The sequence below is a fragment of the Brachyhypopomus gauderio genome, chromosome 1 (genome assembly GCF_052324685.1).
Source record: "Brachyhypopomus gauderio isolate BG-103 chromosome 1, BGAUD_0.2, whole genome shotgun sequence".
In the NCBI taxonomy this organism is placed as follows: Eukaryota; Metazoa; Chordata; class Actinopteri; order Gymnotiformes; family Hypopomidae; genus Brachyhypopomus; species Brachyhypopomus gauderio.
The window spans coordinates 40389839-40410025 of record NC_135211.1 but is presented as its reverse complement, the minus strand read 5'-3'; the positions used below and the strand labels follow the sequence as shown (position 1 = coordinate 40410025).

Below are 20187 nucleotides of genomic sequence, written 5' to 3'. Positions count from 1 at the left end.
GCTGAAGGATTTTAGCTAACACCCTATTATCAGCTGCGAGCAGGCACTTTTGTTCTGTAAATAAGGCCATTACTGGCTCACCACAGGAGGGGGCATGCTTCAGCTCACAACTAATTGTTGTTTTTCATTGAGTTTAGCCATTTAGTTAGTTCTATTCAGTTTATTGTATTTTATAATATAAAGGTTATATATATTGTATTTAGTTTAGTTTTATCTGAGCAACAAAGCACAAACAATAAATTCTTTTTTAATATTTTAAATAGAAAATTAGAAAATTTATAGCCAGGTACATGTGAGTAATGACCAGAAGCATTTGTGTCTAAGTCAGGAGGACTGAAATTTCAGCATGAGAAACATACAAAAGAACAACTGTTATGTTTCCATGCTTTTTTATGTTCCATGCTTTTTATTATTGCCATAAAATTATACAAAAAATACAAGGAATAAAACAATTCCACACATATTTACAATAGGCTGCAGTGCAGGGCTGTGTGTGTGTGTGTGTGTGTGTGTGTGTGTGTGTGTGTGTGTGTGTGTGTGTGTGTGTGTGTGTGTGTGTGTGTGTGTGTGTGTGTGAGTGGCATGTCCTTCTTGTGTGACTAGCACTTCAGCAGTCACTAAGCAGTCTGTCAGAACATGCCTGGCACTGCCAGTGTATCTCCCTGGTACATTTGCCAGACGTGTATCTGTAGCAGTCGACACATCTCACATTTGCACAATTGTTCATGAGTGTTCTCATCACAGCATTCACATACAACTATCTACCCAGTCTGCCAGTCCCTCATTTGGGGAGAAAGCTACAGTACTGTGGCTATTCCCACTTTAGTGACCCCATTTTGTTTCTCTTTCACTCAGACAATAAAATATTCCAATACAGTGAGGACATGCACCTAAGACGAAAACCCCTCCGTGATTAAAAAATTGTCTAAATTGTCTAAAGTGGGGCATAGCCACAATAGTGTAGCTTTCTCCCCAAATGAGGGAGTGGCAGACTGAGTGGATAATTGTATGTGAGTGCTCTGTTGAGAACATTTCAACTTTATTGTATATATTTCTAAACTTACATCATGTCCTCTGTAGCTTCTGCTCTCAACCAGGCCCTCTGACTGCCTCTCTCACCTTATGCATGTCCCCTGCACAACAATGCAGCTGGGGGATGGGCAGACACACTCAGGACCAGCTTACAGACTTTTGCATGACCTTTTTTGAGGTGGATCAACACAATTAATTTGGTAATTTTTTTCAAAAATTGTTATTTTGAACCCACTTATCTTTTTTAGAAGAAAAACATTACTAACATTACTACATTTCTACCTGAGCCTGCCAAAAGCCAGTGCTGAGGTATTTTGGATCATGAGGCCATCCTTTGTCATGCAGCCACTTCTAGGTAGACGGGGGGATGGGTGATAGTGTGAGCTATGTTGATCCATTGACTCAGACGGAGAAGAAAAGACCCTTTCAGAGAAATCTGAACTTTAGCTATTTTGACCAATAATCATCCAAAAAAAAATCCAAAATTAGTACAAAGGAGGCAGACTTGAGATGTTTTGGAATTATAGTTCAAATAATGTCTGTGTCAGTTTTATAATAAAGAGAAAGATGACTGTAGCCACCTACATGTGGATGAAAATTCATGTCACCACACATTTCACTTACTTTGTTGACTGAGAAGCAAGGATAGCAAAGGTTTCCAGTACACAGCAGGCTTTGGACATGATCCTGGAGGGGCCGTGGGCGGGTGGGGATCCCTGGTCTTTCTCTGCCTGCCTCTGGGGCCTTGCTAATAAGTACATTCTGTACATTTATCCTATGTTGCACTTACATAAACACACACACTCACACACACATACATCAGTCATTTGTGCTGTATGTCTTACTTTCTGCTCTTCATTTAGTAGCAGCAGTTGGTGAATCATTTGAGCTGTTTTTTCTGCTCTTCTGTCTTTTCCCTTTTTACTTTCTCTCCCCCTCTTTTCTCTCCTGTCCTGTATGGTTCACCTAACCCCAATTGTTTTTATCACTATTGTACTGTATTATACAGAATTGTTTTCTTTTGATCCTTACATGAAAACAAATTTGTCCTCCAAAGGTGAAAGGGTGGAGGTGGGCCAAAAAAAAAAGTTTGAAAAGCCCATATGAAGTAATTTTCAAGCCTAGGGTCACAAACGTCACACACAACACATTGTTAGTTTTCAGAGAGTAGTGAAAATCTGTAGTAGTGATATCTCTTTTGGTAAGATTTCCTAAATTTCCTATTTTTGTTTGCTGGTTATGGCTGTATTTGGAAGAGACACACTGCAAAATCTTGATCTTGATAAGTTAAAATTGCTCAATAATATTATTCTATTTCAAGTAGCTGAGCGTTTTTTGTATACATTTATGTAAAAACATTTTTACCTATTAGCAGTTTTTCAAAAGACAAAACTACTTAAAATAAGGTTAAAAATATCAGAGCCATTTTGACTAATCAATATGCCACCTATATGCCATTATAATTCAAATATTATGTTTGTGTCAATTTCACATTATTTCAACCTTTCACAAATCAAATCTCAAACATATGGTTCTGTAGATGAGGAGACTTCTTGCAAGAGATCTTGCACAGTCTCATATGGCAGCCAAGGAGGTGCAAGCTTTCAGCAGCAACCACCCATACCTGACACACGCCTCATTTACATAACACTGGAGGCAAGTTCAGCTCTTCTCCCCCCTGCTGATTCCTCAGGCAATGGGCACTTTTGCAAATGAATGGATGTTAATTGGAGCCACCCGAGGTGTCAGTTTGGACTAAGGTTCTTTGGACCCTCTTTAGGGACTTCAGGGGGGTGGTTGAAATTTCAGGGACTTCTAGTGTTAAAGATCAAAATGTTCTTTAAATGTAATTTAATAATAATAATGACAAACTTTATATAACACAATACACGTTTTTTAAGTTTACAATGAAGCGTTAATACACTGGGTAATAAGGGGGCAGACTGAGGTAAGACACGCTTTCACCCAGTATGTTGGGGCCGGGTCGAGTTGGCATGTAGTGGCTCTTGAAGAAGTAATTAATTGAGAGATGTAACTTTCCTGCACTGTATGCAGTGTAAAGTGTAGAAGAGGAATCAGAACCAGCAGATGGTGGAATGGATGGAAATTGTGAATAAATTGATGCTATTTTATGATTAAAGAATACCATGAACCGAGAACATAGTTCTATTGATGGAACTGAGTTTAAGCATTTTGCAGGCTGGAGTAGCTTATTTATTGTTGAGAGCAAAACTTTGGGATTGACTTGGGCACTTAGAATGACATTTGTGTAGTGAAAAGTTTTGGCTTTCTTTAGTTCCTCCTTGTAATTGGCGACATAGTCCTTGTAAGCATGGGCATGCACAGTCAAGCCAGTTCTCTTCAGACTAATATTATCAGGACTAATATTATTAATGTTCCTAAAAGTGAGCTGACGTAGTTTGCGCAGCCCCTGCATTTGACATGGCAAAGTACAATCAAAGAAGACAGCCAAGTGGTCAGATATAGTTAGGTCGACCCCATGCACATTAGTAGGAAATATGCCTGTAGTGCAAACAATGTCCAGAATATGACCCTTGTTATGTGTGGAAAAGTCCACAATCTGAGTAAAATCAAAACATTGAAGTACATTTAAAAATTCATTAGCAAATGAACAGTTACCAGAATCAACATGGATATTAAAATCACCCAGAAGCAATAAGTCTGGGTAAAGTGGACAGAATGTTGCAAGTAGCTCAGAGAGCTCATAGATAAAAACTGGGGATATTTTGGGGGGACGGTAAATAAGTACAATACGTAGAGTTCGAGCAGCATGTATTAGTACTGCTAGGCACTAGAACAATGTAAGACAGGGGACTGGAACAGTCCTGACTTTAAACTCAGATTTAAAAACAATGGCCAGTCCTCCACCATGTCCAGATAAACATGGTTTATCCACATATAGATAGTTTGTTGGTAAAGCTTGGTTCAAAGCAAAATAGTAATTTGTTTGTTGCCAGGTTTCAGTCAAACAGAAAATATCAATGTTATGTTCCAGAATAACATCAGCAATGAATGTGGCTTTATTGCTTAAAGAGCGAGTATTGAAGAGAGCACTTTTGATGATTAACTCAGTACTCGGTTTTGGCAGCTTTACAGTAGGTATGTGAAATAAAGTCCGACTACGATTATGGTTGGCTGAACGCTGTGGAGCACCACGGCGACGCTCCATCCATATTGACGGGATATTATTAGCGTGCTGATTGTGCATCAGTGACCGACCCAAACTCCGGTGTAGATATTTAAGTCTCCGTAGAATATCAAGGTGACAATGCATAAGTAATTTTTCAGGAGTTTTGCAATGAGCCTTTTGAAGAGCGTAGAGTTGATTAAATGAGTACCTGATCGTCATGATGAACCCAAGTGTGAGTTAGAGAATGTACCGTACAGGAGCTGGAGTGAGCACCAGATGAGCCACAAAGTAGCTCAGTAGAGCAGGTGATCCAGCAACAATAGTTAATCCGTCGTTTGCCCAGAGAATTAAAGTATGCACCAAATCCCAGAAGCCTTTAGCATTTAGCTTAGCGCCGCTCACAAGAAACACCTGCCGTAGAGATAAACAGTACCTGTGCCAGATCAGATCAATAAGTACCGCTTGTCCACGAAATATTATTAAAGTAACGCTTTAGTCCATCAATCCATCGGTAGTCGTAGTCGAGAACCGACAGATACAATAATTATATGTATATAAGTATATGTGTGTATGTGGAGTGGGTATGAGAGAGAGATGTATGTGGTCCTGTGTGTGGGGGGGAGGGGGGAGAGATATTCAAAAATAACTGTCACTCTGTCCCTGCTTATCTGTGCGGAGAAGCCTTGTTCAATCTGATCTGCACTTTCCGATCAAATGCCCGTAGTTCGGGACATATTTCACTTATCGCTTCACTGAAGAGATTATGGGCAAATATGGAGAAGAAGAAGAAGAATAAGAAGTTGTGGGATAAAAATATAGAAGGATGAGTGATAGCAATATAGTGATTTTCAAGCACTATAATTTACAACAATTTCCAGCAGCAGGTTTAAACAGGGAGGCAGACAAGTGACAGTAATAAGCTATTGGCCCTGAATGAACCGGTTTCTCCCTTCAGAATCACACTGAAGTCCATCTGAACTGAGAACAACAAGCACCTTTTGCAAGTCTGGGCAATGCATTAAAATTATGCAACTTCACGACTGGAGTTATTCTTTAAATTACTGAACAAACAATTGCTGAGAATATCGTTGCTCAGAAGTGCTCAAATATCTCATAGTTTGACTTAGAAACACCAATGATACATTCTATTCATCTCCACTATTCACATCTAGGTTGTTACCTTTGTGTCTGTGCTTTACAATTACAGAAATAAAGTATTTATGTCACGTTACGGTCCCCGACCCCTCCCTTTTGAGTGTGTGTTTACGTTGTCTACGTCCAGTCGTCTGTGGATCTCCGTGGGTGCGGTTACGTCTTGTGTTCATCCGTCTCACCTGTGGCTCATCTCGTCATCACCCGGGACTTATGTGGTTTGTCTATTTAATGTGCATTCGCGCAGTCTCCCGTGCTCGTGTTTGTGTTTCGTAACGCTTACTGTTGAATGTGTTCTATGTGCGCTGACTGCGCTTTTACGTGTGAATAAAGTAACGTTGGCCAAGAAACGCTGGATCTGTGCCTCGTCCGTCGCCTTGTGCCAAACGTCACAATTTGAATATACCTATAGTCACAGCTAGGTGAGATAAACAATAAAGAAATAAACAAAGGAAATTCAGTGTATTTCATAAACAAATCAGCAAGAGTCTGTGATGTCTTTCATTGACTCATAGTTACTGAAGCTCTAAAATCATTTATTTAAGTCTCTGACCATTTATCTTACAATTTGTCTTTCCTGATATTAACTGTATTAGTCATGACTGAACATGTGCCACTCACCAAGCCCATTTCTCCAAAAGCCCCACCCACTTCATCAGACCCTGCCCACTTTGTGAGACCCACCCACTCTATCTGCTGTTTAAGAGACCATGCAGTGTACTTTTTTGCAGCCTCTATTCACAACTTTACTGTAAGTATGTCTACTGTTCTTAGGGGAGTGGGGCATGTCATTTAAAATTCGTAGTGTATTACAGATAAACCAGACAGTTAATTATACTAGTCCTATTGCCGTGTATTTATACATAATGTGTGATGAGACCAAAAGACATATTGTACATTTATTGTCTTTGGGTTTTTTAGGTTTGTATTAAGAGCAAGACCATGTCATACCTGGCTGACCTCCACATTATCGGTGGGAATGGAGGTAGTGAGTTTACCTTCGATGGTACTGGCAGTGGATCCACCCTGACAAAGTTGTGGGTGTGGGCCGGAGGGTGGCAGATCAAAGCCATTAAGGTGTGGCTTTCTAATGGGCAGAACCAACAGTTTGGAAATCCTGATGGGAAATTTTCAGAATTTACATTTGAAGACGGAGAGCATTTTACTTCCCTGTCACTGTGGGGAAATGGAGCTGGAACACGTCTGGGTGGTATGAAGTTCAAGACCAACCGCTCCCGAGAGTTTTCTGCATATATGACAGACTGGGGCCTGAAAACAGAATATCCAATTGATGTTGGTTCTGGAATCTGCATGGGAGTCACAGGGCGATCAGGTTCAGACCTTGACTGCTTAGCCTTCATGTTCATTAACACCATCAAGTCTACTGTGTTAACTAATGTGAATTATACCACACTACATGATGTGATACCCAAGGTGGCTGTTGAGGAACTCAAATCCATGACTTACACCAACAATTCTAGTGAGATGCAAGAGTACACAATAGAATCCTCAAAAAAACTCACCACAACGTCTTCCTGGTCTCTGACCAGTAAGATTGAATTCAACTTCCACTGTGAAGTGAAGGCAGGCATTCCTGAGGTTGCTGAAGTAAGTGCTGGTTATGGTTTTACAGTGGGAGTTGAAAGCACTTATGGTTTAGAGAACTCTGAAGAGAGAATGGAGCTGTTCTCTTTCCCTGTCAAAGTTCCTCCAGGGAAAACAGTAACTGTACAAATCACGATTGGCAGAGTCACTGTTGATCTACCTTACAAAGGCACAGTGCAGATTACCTGCTTCAACGACAGTGTTTTGCAGTTTCCGGTCAGTGGGACCTACAAGGGGGTCACTTACACTGATGGAAAAACAGTTATTAAGGAGTGAATGAGTCAGCAAAACACTTGTCTGGTTCTTTCTGTTATCCTGGTAAGGGCTTTGTGAGCTTTGCTTGTACACACAAAAAATTATATTTGTCAGAGGTTCTTTATATAAAGATGTACCATGGTGGAGGGGTAATGAAGCATTTACTGGCCTGGGATAACAAACTTAAATCCAAACGCTAAAACCACATAGTTGTTTTTCTGGTGTCTGACTTTGTGACATTTCAGTGCTTTTTTTACTGTATTACTTTCTATCAATAAAACATCTTTGGCATTACGCGTGACTCATTTTGACACTAAAGTTTCTAAATCTCATTTGGTGGTTGAGAGTTGTGCAGGATTAGTTGACAGGAATTTATTAGTCAGTACCAAAACCTGCAGCAGGAACCTATGTGTCCTTTACTGCAGACAGTATGAGCTGTATGAGTTGTGTGAAATCAGGTGATTAGTCTTGTATACCAAACGTTTTAAAGAGGTCTTTACTTTCTGAAGTCCACGAGTCAAGGGAACTAAACTGAATTACTAAATGATCAGGAGCTATAAGGTCAGTGCAGCACTCAGACAACATAATACAAACACAGAGACCTGAGAATAACAAGCAACACATGCAAGTCTGGGCATTAAAGTGACATAAATCAATCCAGCCAGGCTGTCATGCCTCGGGTGGTAACCGCTGAGCTGATACATTGCTTCATAATGTTTGAGTTTGATACATTGTTTCATACATTGCTTCATAATGTTTGGGGATGACATGGATGAGCAAAGGCAGCAGAATTTCATCATCACCGTTGAACACCTGTAAGAGCACTTTGTAGGTGAAAATGTAACCCGGGCAGATAAATACATATAATACAAACCCAGTTTGGTTGAGAAATGTTTACTTTGTGGGTGTGTGTGTATATATATATATATTTATGTATATACATATATATTAGTGGTGGGACTTTAACACGTTAATTTCGATAATTTATTACAGGAAAATTAACGCACTAAAAAAATTAATGCATTTAACGCATGAGACACTTTTGCACCGGAATGTTTCTCAGTGCACGAGTTCCAGACATACAGATAATATGGACGCACAATAAGATCATGAATCATGATGGCAGGGTTGCCAACTTTTGACGTTCGCTTGGAGTGAGATTTTAACCTGGAGCCGGTGGCGAGTGTATTTTGTTGAGCGGGGGGGGGTGGCGGCGAACGAAAGTTGTTGAGCGGGGGGGGGGTGTGGCGAACGTAAAATGGACACAGATTCAGTGTTATATCGCCGGTGGATGGCGCCAGAGCTAGCGAACTAGTAACGTATTGAATCATATATGTGGATCTGAGGTAAATAAACTAGATTTTTTTTTTCGGCGTGAGATATCGGAAGTGTGGCGTGAGAGCGTGTGAAAACGGTCAAATGCGTGTGTCTCACGCTCAATTCGTGAGAGTTGGCAACCCTGTGATGGAGATGACTGAAGAGGCTACGCTGGTGGATGGGAAATTTAAATATTAAAGAAACTTCCAGATGGAAGTACAAACACGATTAGTGTTATTTGCACTTTATGCAAGAAGGAGTTCACTTATGACAGGAGCACTTCCACCCTTCGTTACCACCTCAACGCAAAACATGTTGGGGCTAACGCGCAGGTCAGTAATGATCACTTAGCTGCTAAATGTATTCCTAGTACGATAGGGTGAACAAACGTCCGTATTTCCGTATTTCCCATACTGTCCAGGGAGTCCCGGGTTTTTTTTAAGTAAGGAAATGTCCTGGTTTTTAAATTACCTTCATTGGACCATTAAGACTGGATTAAACTTTCGCCAGTGGCCGTAGCGCGCGACTCCGCACGCGTTTATACATGACGCGTCACATTATTTGCAGTGTTGTTCGCTCTCTGTGGTCAAAGATAAAGGCTTACAAGAAGCGCTGCACATTGCGTTAACTGATGCAAGTTACGAACTACCGTCCAGGGGTGAGTTTCCCAAAATGTTCTTAGCGCTAAGTAGTTCTTAACTTTGTACATAAGAAGTTAAGAACGTTTTGGGAAACTCACCCCAGAAAGACAATGTCGAAGAAAATCCAGCAGCTGTATGATGAGGAAAGGGAAGTAAAACAGGTTATTGTGAAGAGTGCCACAAATGTGGCTCTGACTGGGGATCACTGGACCTCTGTTAGAAACAAGAATTATCTTGGTGTGACAGCTCATATTATAGATGATGAATGTATAGATGATGAAGATCCAGTCATTTGCTTTGAGCATGCAGAAGACCATTTCTAGGCACTATGGAGATGCCTGTGGCAGAGGCCTGGGAAATCAAAGAAAAATATACCATCTAAAATGGTATTAAAAAACATCTTCTGATTTACTTCAATTCTTCCAATGTCTTGAGCAAAACTCCCAAAATTAAACAACATTTTTGGTCAGAATTTCCAGTGTTCTGAACTGTTTTCTGCACAAATCTATTGGTCTGTGTAGTAGACTGGTGGAAAAATAAACAAGATGTTGAAGTTTATGATTATGTTCATTGATTCTATATAATGTAATATAATATAATATATATATATATACCTTTATAAGGTCTATGGGTCTGTGGGACAGATTTTTTAAAAATCAGCTTAAAAAAATTATACAAATTTTTTTTTTCAAACTGAGATTCATTGGTCCTTGGCTCATTTTCCGTGAGCAACATAAGTCAGAAAATATTTTCAATGACCACCCCCCCGTACACCCCCCTTCACATGTGTATTACATACAGGGTTCAGGGTCCACTGACCCCCCCCGTACACCCCCCTTCACATGTGTATTACATACAGGGTCCACTGACACCCCCCCCGTACACCCCCTTCACATGTGTATTACATACAGGGTCCAGGGTCCACTGACTGACCCCCCCCCCCTACACCCCCCTTCACATGTGTATTACATACAGGGTCCAGGGTCCGCTGACCCCCCCCGTACACCCCCCTTCACATGTGTATTACATACAGGGTCCAGGGTCCACTGACCCCCCCCGTACACCCCCCTTCACATGTGTATTACATACAGGGTCCAGGGTCCACTGACCCCCCCGTACACCCCCCATCACATGTGTATTACATACAGGGTCCAGGGTCCACTGACCCCCCCGTACACCCCCTACACATGTGTATTACATACAGGGTCCAGGGTCCACTGACCCCCCCGTACACCCCCCTTCACATGTGGGTTACATACAGGGTCTCCAGGGTCCACTGACCCCCCCCCTCCCCCCGTACACCCCCTTCACATGTGTATTACATACAGGGTTCAGGGTCCACTGACCCCCCCCATACACCCCCCTTCACATGTGGATTACATACAGGGTCCAGGGTCCACTGACCCCCCCGTACACCCCCCTACACATGTGTATTACATACAGGGTCCAGGGTCCACTGACCCCCCTACACATGTGTATTACATACAGGGTCCAGGGTCCACTGACCCCCCCCCCCTTCCGTACACCCCCCTTCACATGTGTATTACATACAGGGTCCAGGGTTCACTGACCCCCCCGTACACCCCCCTTCACATGTGGATTACATACAGGGTCCAGGGTCCACTGACCCCCCCGTACACCCCCCTTCACATGTGTATTACATACAGGGTCCAGGGTCCACTGACCCCCCCGTACACCCCCCTTCACATGTGTATTACATACAGGGTTCAGGGTCCACTGACCCCCCCGTACCCCCCCCCCCCCCCCATCACATTTGTATTACATACAGGGTTCAGGGTCCACTGACCCCCCCGTACCCCCCCCCCCCCCCCCCATCACATTTGTATTACATACAGGGTCCAGGGTTTATGACTTTAAAGGATATACAAACAAAGGACAGAGGAGTTTGGCATGCAAAGGTGGGCAACCATCAACACTTTTGATGGTTGTCACATCAGGGGTTGATTGCATATTGTCAGACAGCAGACGAAGAATCTCTATAGAGACAAAGGGGTGAGATCTGAAAGAAGCATCTTTTCTCTCAGCCCTCATTATCCCTCCCTCCTCTCTGGACATGGATATGTGTGTGTGTGTGTGTGTGTGTGTGTGTTAGTGTTGCCACCTGTCCCGGGACAGTCCCGGTTTTCACGTGCCCGTCCCGGTTTTCCTGGGATGTCCCGGTTTTTCTTCTATTTAATATTTGGTCCCGGCAAAAAAACTAGGTTAGTTCAAACCACAATTCAGACTGTTTCTGCACACTTTAAATCTGTTTTTTTTTTAATCGCTGTCTCCATTTTAAACCCCTCCGGTAACATTTTATGTTCGCCACCCCCCCCCCCCCCCCAACAACTTACGTTCCCCACTCCCCCGTCAACAGATTACGCTCGCCACCCTGTGTCAGTATGACAGTGTCCTTGTTTTTTGTCAGACCTAGGTGGCATCCCTAGTGTGTGTGTGTGTGTGTGTGTTTCACCCAATCATGGGGACATGATGCTATAAATGGTAAAAATGCTAAAAATGCTATAAAAGATGGTATTGGAAGAGACAGAGGATTTTGATGGTGATTCAGAAGAAGAAATTTCAGGATCACATTTCTGAAATTTCTGAAATTTCTGAAATTCCTGAAATTTCTGACATTTCTGAAATTCCGGGCAGTCATGGCCTAGCGGTTAGGGAACTGGTCTTGTGACCGGAGGGTCGCAGGTTCGATCCCCAGGCCATGACTGAGGTGCCCCTGAGCAAGGCCCTTAACCCTCAATTGCTCACTTGTATAAAAAAAAAAATGAGATAAAAATGTAAGTCGCTCTGGATAAGGGCGTCTGCCAAATGCCATAAATGTAAATGTAAATGTAAATATCAGTCTGATAGTGATAATGAAAAGGAGGATGAGCAGCAGGCAGCTCCGTTAGCACCAGCCCGTGAGCAGCTAGCCATAGGACCAGCCTGTCAGCCAGCATGATTTATGATTCATTTCCTTATTGTGTTACATTTTAATAAAAAAGTAACTAATAAATAAATAAGAGAGCAAACTAATTTAACATATGTATTGTTTATTTTACCTGCAATTGGGCTAAATCTGCTGATTATTTTAACAAAAAATGCAATGGGTCCACCACACCCAGCCGGACCCCCTGTGTGACGACAAAGCCTGGAACCTCTCAAGGATATATATATATATATATATATATATATATATATATATATATATATATATATATATAGGAAGTTTACAAATATGGGAAACTTTTTAATTTAAACCTATTAAAATTTACAAAGCCAATCGATTATAAAAATCAGAGTCTGTACGTTAAGCGGTTCTGGCTGTATTAATTGTTTAAACTCACCAAAAGCCTCCAGCCGACTCATTGCTCAAAACAGGTTAAGATCAAAGTTAAAGTTGTGCGCTTTAATCTCAGTGGGGTGAATGTACAAGCGCTTACATGGCTTTAAGGAAACCTATATAAAACTAGACTTGCATTTCCTGAAGGAAATACTATAGGGCTTGAAAAGGTGTGCCCTAGAGTGTAATGTGTGTAGAGTTTAGTGTGTGTGAAGCTGTGTATGGTTTGTGGAAATGTATGCAGTGTGTGTGTAGTGTGTATGGTGTATCTGTTGTATATGGTGTATATGGAGTGTGAATTTGGGAATGTAAGATGTAGCTAATATTTCTTCATATTTTAGGCTATTAATATTGCCTTCCACCTTGCAAATGTTTTGCACACCCCCATACTGAATGTAACCCCAGACCATGATCTTTCCACAACCAAATTTGACTGTTTTCTGGGTGAATCTTGGATCCACACTGAAGATTCATCTGAGAAATCCACCTTCTGCCACTTTTCCAGCGTCCATCCGTTTAGCAGGATGTGGGTCTTGGCAAATGCCTCACGGTTTTTTACCTGCCTTTTGTTTAGTGTTGGCTTCTGGGCACTGAATCGACCATGGAAGCTATTTCAAGACAGAATCCTACAAACTGTTCTAGTTGACACAGAGACTTGAGGTGACCAGGCCTGGTGGAGCTCTGCTGCAGTGGAAGAGGGAAGGGCTTTGGATTTTCTAACCAACAAACGTTCCTCCCGAGCAGTCGTCTTGTGGGGTTTGCCGGACCTGGGCTTTTCAAAAACATCTCCAGTCTCTTCAAATCTTTTAAAAATTCTTTGTACTTGACGCTGAGACACATTAAAGGTGCCAGCCACCTCTGCAGTGGATTTGGTCTTCAGCGTCTTGATAATCAAGGCTTTGGTCGCAGGATGGATTTTTGGCATGTTGTCAGAGGTCATGTTGCAGTGCAAGTGAAGGTCTGGGGTGCTGGAGTTCTTTTTATCAGGCATGAAAACAGGTAAGGGGTCAAAAAGGTGAGAAGATTGGGGGGGGGGGGGTGGGTGGTTGGTGCTGGTACGGTGACAGGTGACTTGGGCGGGGGTGCTCTAGTGTACGGGTGTAAGGCAACAGGTGATACCACGGGGGTACGGTGACAGGTAATGCCAAATATACTAAAATCCATAATAGTAAACATACCAAAATTTACCAAAAATAAAGCAATACTGAAAAGTAGCCATTGGAATGCAGAGTGCAGATTAGTTTACTTCTCACTTTAGACCCGGGGGGAAGCTAGCGAACGTTCCAGGAGGAGCGACTAGTAGTTACTAGTAGTAACTAGTAGGCAACTATGTTTGTGAATGTAGCAAAACGGTGACAGAAGCTACAACAGCGACTAAAAATAATAGCAACAGTTTAGTAGCTTAGACACGGTTTTCCCTGTTGACTTCTCTCACGATAATGTCGCGCTGAAAAAAATTAACCTGTCTTGTCAATGGATGGAGCCAGATCCGTAAACGTGAGAAGCTCGCTTTCGCCATTTCAGATGGCTCAGTCAAAACCATTACGCCTTAATGAACCAATAAATAACATCAGAAAATGAGTGTAAAAATACCAGGGTTCATGTGTTTTTATTTAGTCACAAAAGGCTTCTAACATGGGCTAAAGCACAGGGGAGGCTATCAAATGACAAGAGTTTACAACTTCATCTTCAACCTTTTCAGCCCTAGCGCAACTGTTATCCTCACACGTCCCTGGATTCACCAGTTAGAACTACAGAGACCCTAGAAAAAAAATATTGTTTCTTATTTTGTCACCATTAGCTACACAGGGTTGACGTGAACTTAATAGGCTTATCTATCTACCTATTTTTCACAAGAGCTAACTCTGACAGTATTCAACGCAAGCTGTAGCAAACAGCAGTAACTTTGTTTCACCGCAAAATATGAAAACAATTGAAACCATTACTAACCCAATTAAATCCAGTGGAAAATGTACGATCTGGTAAATGTAGTGGTAAATGTACGCTCTTCTGTCTTATCCCCGGCGTAGATAGCACTAGGTCCTGCTTCTCGTCCTGCTTAGCGTCACAACATGAATGAAGAACGTTTGTTTGATTGAAATGCAATTTGGCCTCTATGATGAATCTGGGCGGAAATTGCTGGCCACTTACCGGGCAGGGTGTAAAATGGACACAAATTAAGTTCGATCGATCACCAGTGTTTGGCGCCAGAGCGAACTAGTAACTCATTGAATAATACATATGGATCAGAGGTAAATAAACTAGATTTTTTTTTTCGGCGTGAGAAATCGGAAGTGTGGCGTGAGAGTGTGTGAAGACAGTCACATGCGTGTGTCTCACGCTCAATGCGTGAGAGTTGGCAACTCTGATATGATAATTATATATATATAAAATATTTCCCAAACCCAAATTTCACCGAAAGGTGACAGATTTTCATGCGTTTTATACACACCCACTAATTAACCAGCAATTAGACCACAGTTGAGGTTGTAAACTAGGATTGGGTGCATTATATGACAAGATGACAAAATCTGACCTTTCTGTGTTCATTAAATGATCAATATTTCTGCAGTGAAGCAAATTTATTTTCATCAATTAAATCTCATTTGGGAGGGTTTCATGGGATAAAAATATAGAAGAATGAGGGATAACAATATAGTGATTTTCAAGCACTATAACTTACAAAAATTTCCAGCAGCAGGTTTAAACAGGGAGGCAGACAAGTGACAGTAATAAGCTGTTGGCCCTGAATGAACCGGTTTCTCCCTTCAGAATCACACTGAAGTCCATCTGAACTGAGAACAACAAGCACATTGTGCAAGTCAGAGCAATGCATTAAAATTATGCAACTTCACGACTGGAGTTGAACAGACAATTGCTGACAGTCTCGTAGCTCTGAAGTGCTCAACTACATCATAGTTTGACTTTGAAACGCCAATGACACATTATATTCATCTCCACTATTCACATCTGGGTTGTTACCTTTGTCCGTTAGGGACTTCGCCGTGAGGAGAAGTAGTCGCTACAGTGCAATGTGTTTAGTGTCTATTGTGTGTTTATGATGCATGGGACTGTATGTGGTGTGTATGAAGGTGTATAGCCCCCATACTCAAATAACTATCTATTTCTGGCCCGCGAGCTGTTTTGAAAAGTGTTTTTTTTTTTAGCAATCTTTTTTTCAATTGCGCTATCCGCTCTTATTTTGAAATCGCGCACCGCGATCTCAAGACGATGCAGGGGATTGCCTTTATGGCAACAACAAACAGGTAGCAGACGCCCAAATGTGTTCACCCCCCCCCCCCCCCCCCCCCCCGGTCAACATTTTACGTTCGCTACCACCCCCCCCCCTCCGTAACCGGCCCTGTCAGTAATTGAAAAAATAAAATGTGGCCCGTCATCATTTCTATTTGAGTACCCCTGGTGTATAGGGTGTATTGTGTGTATGGTAACACATCCTTAGGTATGCATGTGTCTGTGTGGTGTGTGTGTGAGAGATGCATGTATGCCTGTGTGTGTGTGGAGTGTGTATGAGAGAGATGTGTGTCCGTGTGTGGTGGAGAGTGATGTATGGATGCATGTGTGTGGAGAGTGTATGAGAGAAATGTATGTATGTGTGTGTCTGTGTGGTGTATATGTGTGTGACTGTGTAGTGGGTATGAGAGAGATGTGTGTCTGAGTGTCTGTGTGGTGTATATGTGTGTATTTGGAGTGGGTATGAGAGAGATGTATTTATGTGTGTGTCTGTGTGGTGTGTATGTGTGTATGTGGAGTGGGTATGAGATATGTGTGTGTGTGTGTGTGTGGTGTATATGTGTGTAGTGGGTATGAGAGAGATGTATGTATGTGTGTGTGTGGTGTATATGTGTGTATGTGGAGTGTGTATGAGAGAGATGTATGTATGTGGTCCTGCGTGTGTGGGGGGAGGGGGAGAGACATTCAGAAATAACTGTCACTCTGTCTCTGCTTCTCTGTGTGGAGAAGCCTTGTTTAATCTGATCTGCACTTTCCGATCAAATGCCCGTAGTTCGGGACATATTTCACTTATCGCTTCACTGAAGAGATTATGGGCAAATATGGAGAAGAAGAAGAATAAGAAGCCATGGGATAAAAATATAGAAGAATGAGGGATAACAATATAGTGATTTTCAAGCACTATAACTTACAAAAATTTCCAGCAGCAGGTTTAAACAGGGAGGCAGACAAGTGACAGTAATAAGCTGTTGGCCCTGAATGAACCGGTTTCTCCCTTCAGAATCACACTGAAGTCCATCTGAACTGAGAACAACAAGCACATTGTGCAAGTCAGAGCAATGCATTAAAATTATGCAACTTCACGACTGGAGTTGAACAGACAATTGCTGACAGTCTCGTAGCTCTGAAGTGCTCAACTACATCATAGTTTGACTTTGAAACGCCAATGACACATTATATTCATCTCCACTATTCACATCTGGGTTGTTACCTTTGTCCGTTAGGGACTTCGCCGTGAGGAGAAGTAGTCGCTACAGTGCAATGTGTTTAGTGTCTATTGTGTGTTTATGATGCATGGGACTGTATGTGGTGTGTATGAAGGTGTATAGGGTGTATTGTGTGTATGGTAACACATCCTTAGGTATGCATGTGTCTGTGTGGTGTGTGTGTGAGAGATGCATGTATGCCTGTGTGTGTGTGGAGTGTGTATGAGAGAGATGTGTGTGTGTGTGTGGTGGAGAGAGATGTATGGATGCATGTGTGTGGAGAGTGTATGAGAGAAATGTATGTATGTGTGTGTCTGTGTGGTGTATATGTGTGTGACTGTGTAGTGGGTATGAGAGAGATGTGTGTTTGTGTGGTGTATATGTGTGTATTTGGAGTGGGTATGAGAGAGATGTATTTATGTGTGTGTCTGTGTGGTGTGTATGTGTGTATGTGGAGTGGGTATGAGATATGTGTGTGTGTGTGTGTGTGTGTGTGTGTGTGTGTGGTGTATATGTGTGTAGTGGGTATGAGAGAGATGTATGTATATGTGTGTGTGGTGTATATGTGTGTATGTGGAGTGTGTATGAGAGAGGTGTATGTATGTGGTCCTGCGTGTGTGGGGGGAGGGGGAGAGACATTCAGAAATAACTGTCACTCTGTCTCTGCTTCTCTGTGTGGAGAAGCCTTGTTTAATCTGATCTGCACTTTCCGATCAAATGCCCGTAGTTCGGGACATATTTCACTTATCGCTTCACTGAAGAGATTATGGGCAAATATGGAGAAGAAGAAGAAGAAGAAGAAGAAGAATAAGAAGCCATGGGATAAAAATATAGAAGAATGAGGGATAACAATATAGTGATTTTCAAGCACTATAACTTACAACAATTTCCAGCAGCAGGTTTAAACAGGGAGGCAGACAAGTGACAGTAATAAGCTGTTGGCCCTGAATGAACCGGTTTCTCCCTTCAGAATCACACTGAAGTCCATCTGAACTGAGAACAACAAGCACATTGTGCAAGTCAGGGCAATGCATTAAAATTATGCAACTTCACGACTGGAGTTGAACAGACAATTGCTGACAGTCTCGTAGCTCTGAAGTGCTCAACTACATCGTAGTTTGACTTTGAAACGCCAATGACACATTATATTCATCTCCACTATTCACATCTGGGTTGTTACCTTTGTCCGTTAGGGACTTCGCCGTGAGGAGAAGTAGTCGCTACAGTGCAATGTGTTTAGTGTCTATTGTGTGTTTATGATGCATGGGACTGTATGTGGTGTGTATGAAGGTGTATAGCCCCCATACTCAAATAACTATCTATTTCTGGCCCGCGAGCTGTTTTGAAAAGTGTTTTTTTTAGCAATCTTTTTTTCAATCGCGCTATCCGCTCTTATATTGAAATCGCGCACCGCGATCTCAAGACGATGCCGGGGATTGCCTTTATGGCAACAACAAACAGGTAGCAGACGCCCAAATGCATTCACCCCCCCCCCCCGTCGACATTTTACGTTCGCTACCATCCTCCCCCCCCCCCCGTAACCGGCCCTGTCCGTGATTGAAAAACTAAAATGTGGCCCGTCATCATTTCTATTTGAGTACCCCTGGTGTATAGGGTGTATTGTGTGTATGGTAACACATCCTTAGGTATGCATGTGTCTGTGTGGTGTGTGTGTGAGAGATGCATGTATGCCTGTGTGTGTGTGGAGTGTGTATGAGAGAGATGTGTGTGCATGTGTGGTGGAGAGAGATGTATGGATGCATGTGTGTGGAGAGTGTATGAGAGAAATGTATGTACGTGTGTGTCTGTGTGGTGTATATGTGTGTGACTGTGTAGTGGGTATGAGAGAGATGTGTGTCTGTGTGGTGTATATGTGTGTATTTGGAGTGGGTATGAGAGAGATGTATTTATGTGTGTGTCTGTGTGGTGTGTATGTGTGTATGTGGAGTGGGTATGAGATATGTGTGTGTGTGTGTGTGGTGTATATGTGTGTAGTGGGTATGAGAGAGATGTATGTATGTGTGTGTGTGGTGTATATGTGTGTATGTGGAGTGTGTATGAGAGAGATGTATGTATGTGGTCCTGCGTGTGTGGGGGGAGGGGGAGAGACATTCAGAAATAACTGTCACTCTGTCTCTGATTCTCTGTGTGGAGAAGCCTTGTTTAATCTGATCTGTACTTTCCGATCAAATGCCCGTAGTTCGGGACATATTTCTCCTATCGCTTAACTGAAGAGATTGTGGGCAAATATGGAGAAGAAGAATAAGAAGCCATGGGATAAAAATATAGAAGAATGAGTGATAACAATATAGTGATTTTCAAGCACTATAACTTGGGTGGGTTCAGGAATTTCCCTCTGGGATCAATAAAGTATGTATGTATGTATGTATGTATGTATGTATGTATGTATGTATGTATGTATCTATCTATCTATCTATCTATCTATTAACAATTTCTAGCAATGTACACATTTCTTTACAAACACTCCACATTTTAGGAGCTCAAAAGTAATTGGATAAATAAAAATAACCCAAACAAAATATTTCTTTTCAATATTTTGTTGCGAATCCTTTGGAGGCAATCACTGCCTTAAGTCTGGAACCCATGGACATCACCAAATGCTGGGTTTCCTCCTTCTTAATGCTTTGTCAGGCCTTTACAGCCGCAGCCTTCAGGTCTTGCTTGTTTGTGGGTCTTTCCGTCTTAAGTCTGGATTTGAGCAAATGAAATACATGCTCAATTGGGTTCTGGTGATCTGGTGATTGACTTGGCCATTGCAGAATGTTCCACTTTTTTGCACTCATGAACTCCTGTGTAGCTTTGGCTGTATGCTTGGGGTCATTGTCCATCTGTACTATGAAGCGCCGTCCGATCAACTTTGCAGCATTTGGCTGAATCTGGGCTGAAAGTATATCCCGGTACACTTCAGAATTCATCCGGCTACTCTTGTCTGCTGTTATGTCATCAATAAACACAAGTGACCCAGTGCCATTGAAAGCCATGCATGCCCATGCCATCACGTTGCCTCCACCATGTTTTACAGAGGATGTGGTGTGCCTTGGATCATGTGCCGTTCCCTTTCTTCTCCAAACTTTTTTCTTCCCATCATTCTGGTACAGGTTGATCTTTGTCTCATCTGTCCATAGAATACTTTTCCAGAACTGAGCTGGCTTCTTGAGGTGTTTTTTGGCAAATTTAACTCTGGCCTGTCTATTTTTGGAATTGATGAATGGTTTG

The 20187-nt window shown here is 42.1% G+C and overlaps 1 protein-coding gene across 1 annotated transcript; it reads left to right on the top strand.

The window, feature by feature from the left end:
* Window positions 1–5918: 5918 nt before the first annotated feature.
* LOC143520559 (aerolysin-like protein) lies at window positions 5919–7489 on the top strand. The gene is made up of 2 exons (XM_077013572.1): window positions 5919–6086; window positions 6257–7489. Exons 1-2 carry the CDS (start codon window positions 5934–5936, stop codon window positions 7214–7216), a joined length of 1113 nt encoding a protein of 370 aa, XP_076869687.1. The 5' UTR covers window positions 5919–5933; the 3' UTR covers window positions 7217–7489.
* Window positions 7490–20187: the final 12698 nt, after the last annotated feature.

What these genes read in the sequence shown, in the direction of transcription:
- LOC143520559 (XM_077013572.1), top strand. Translation starts at nt 5,934, where the DNA reads ATGACTGAACATGTGCCACTCACCAAGCCCATTTCTCCAAAAGCCCCA. An exon ending in CCTCTATTCACAACTTTACT is followed by an intron (nt 6,087 to 6,256) that starts GTAAGTATGTCT and finishes TGGGTTTTTTAG; the next exon opens with GTTTGTATTAAGAGCAAGAC.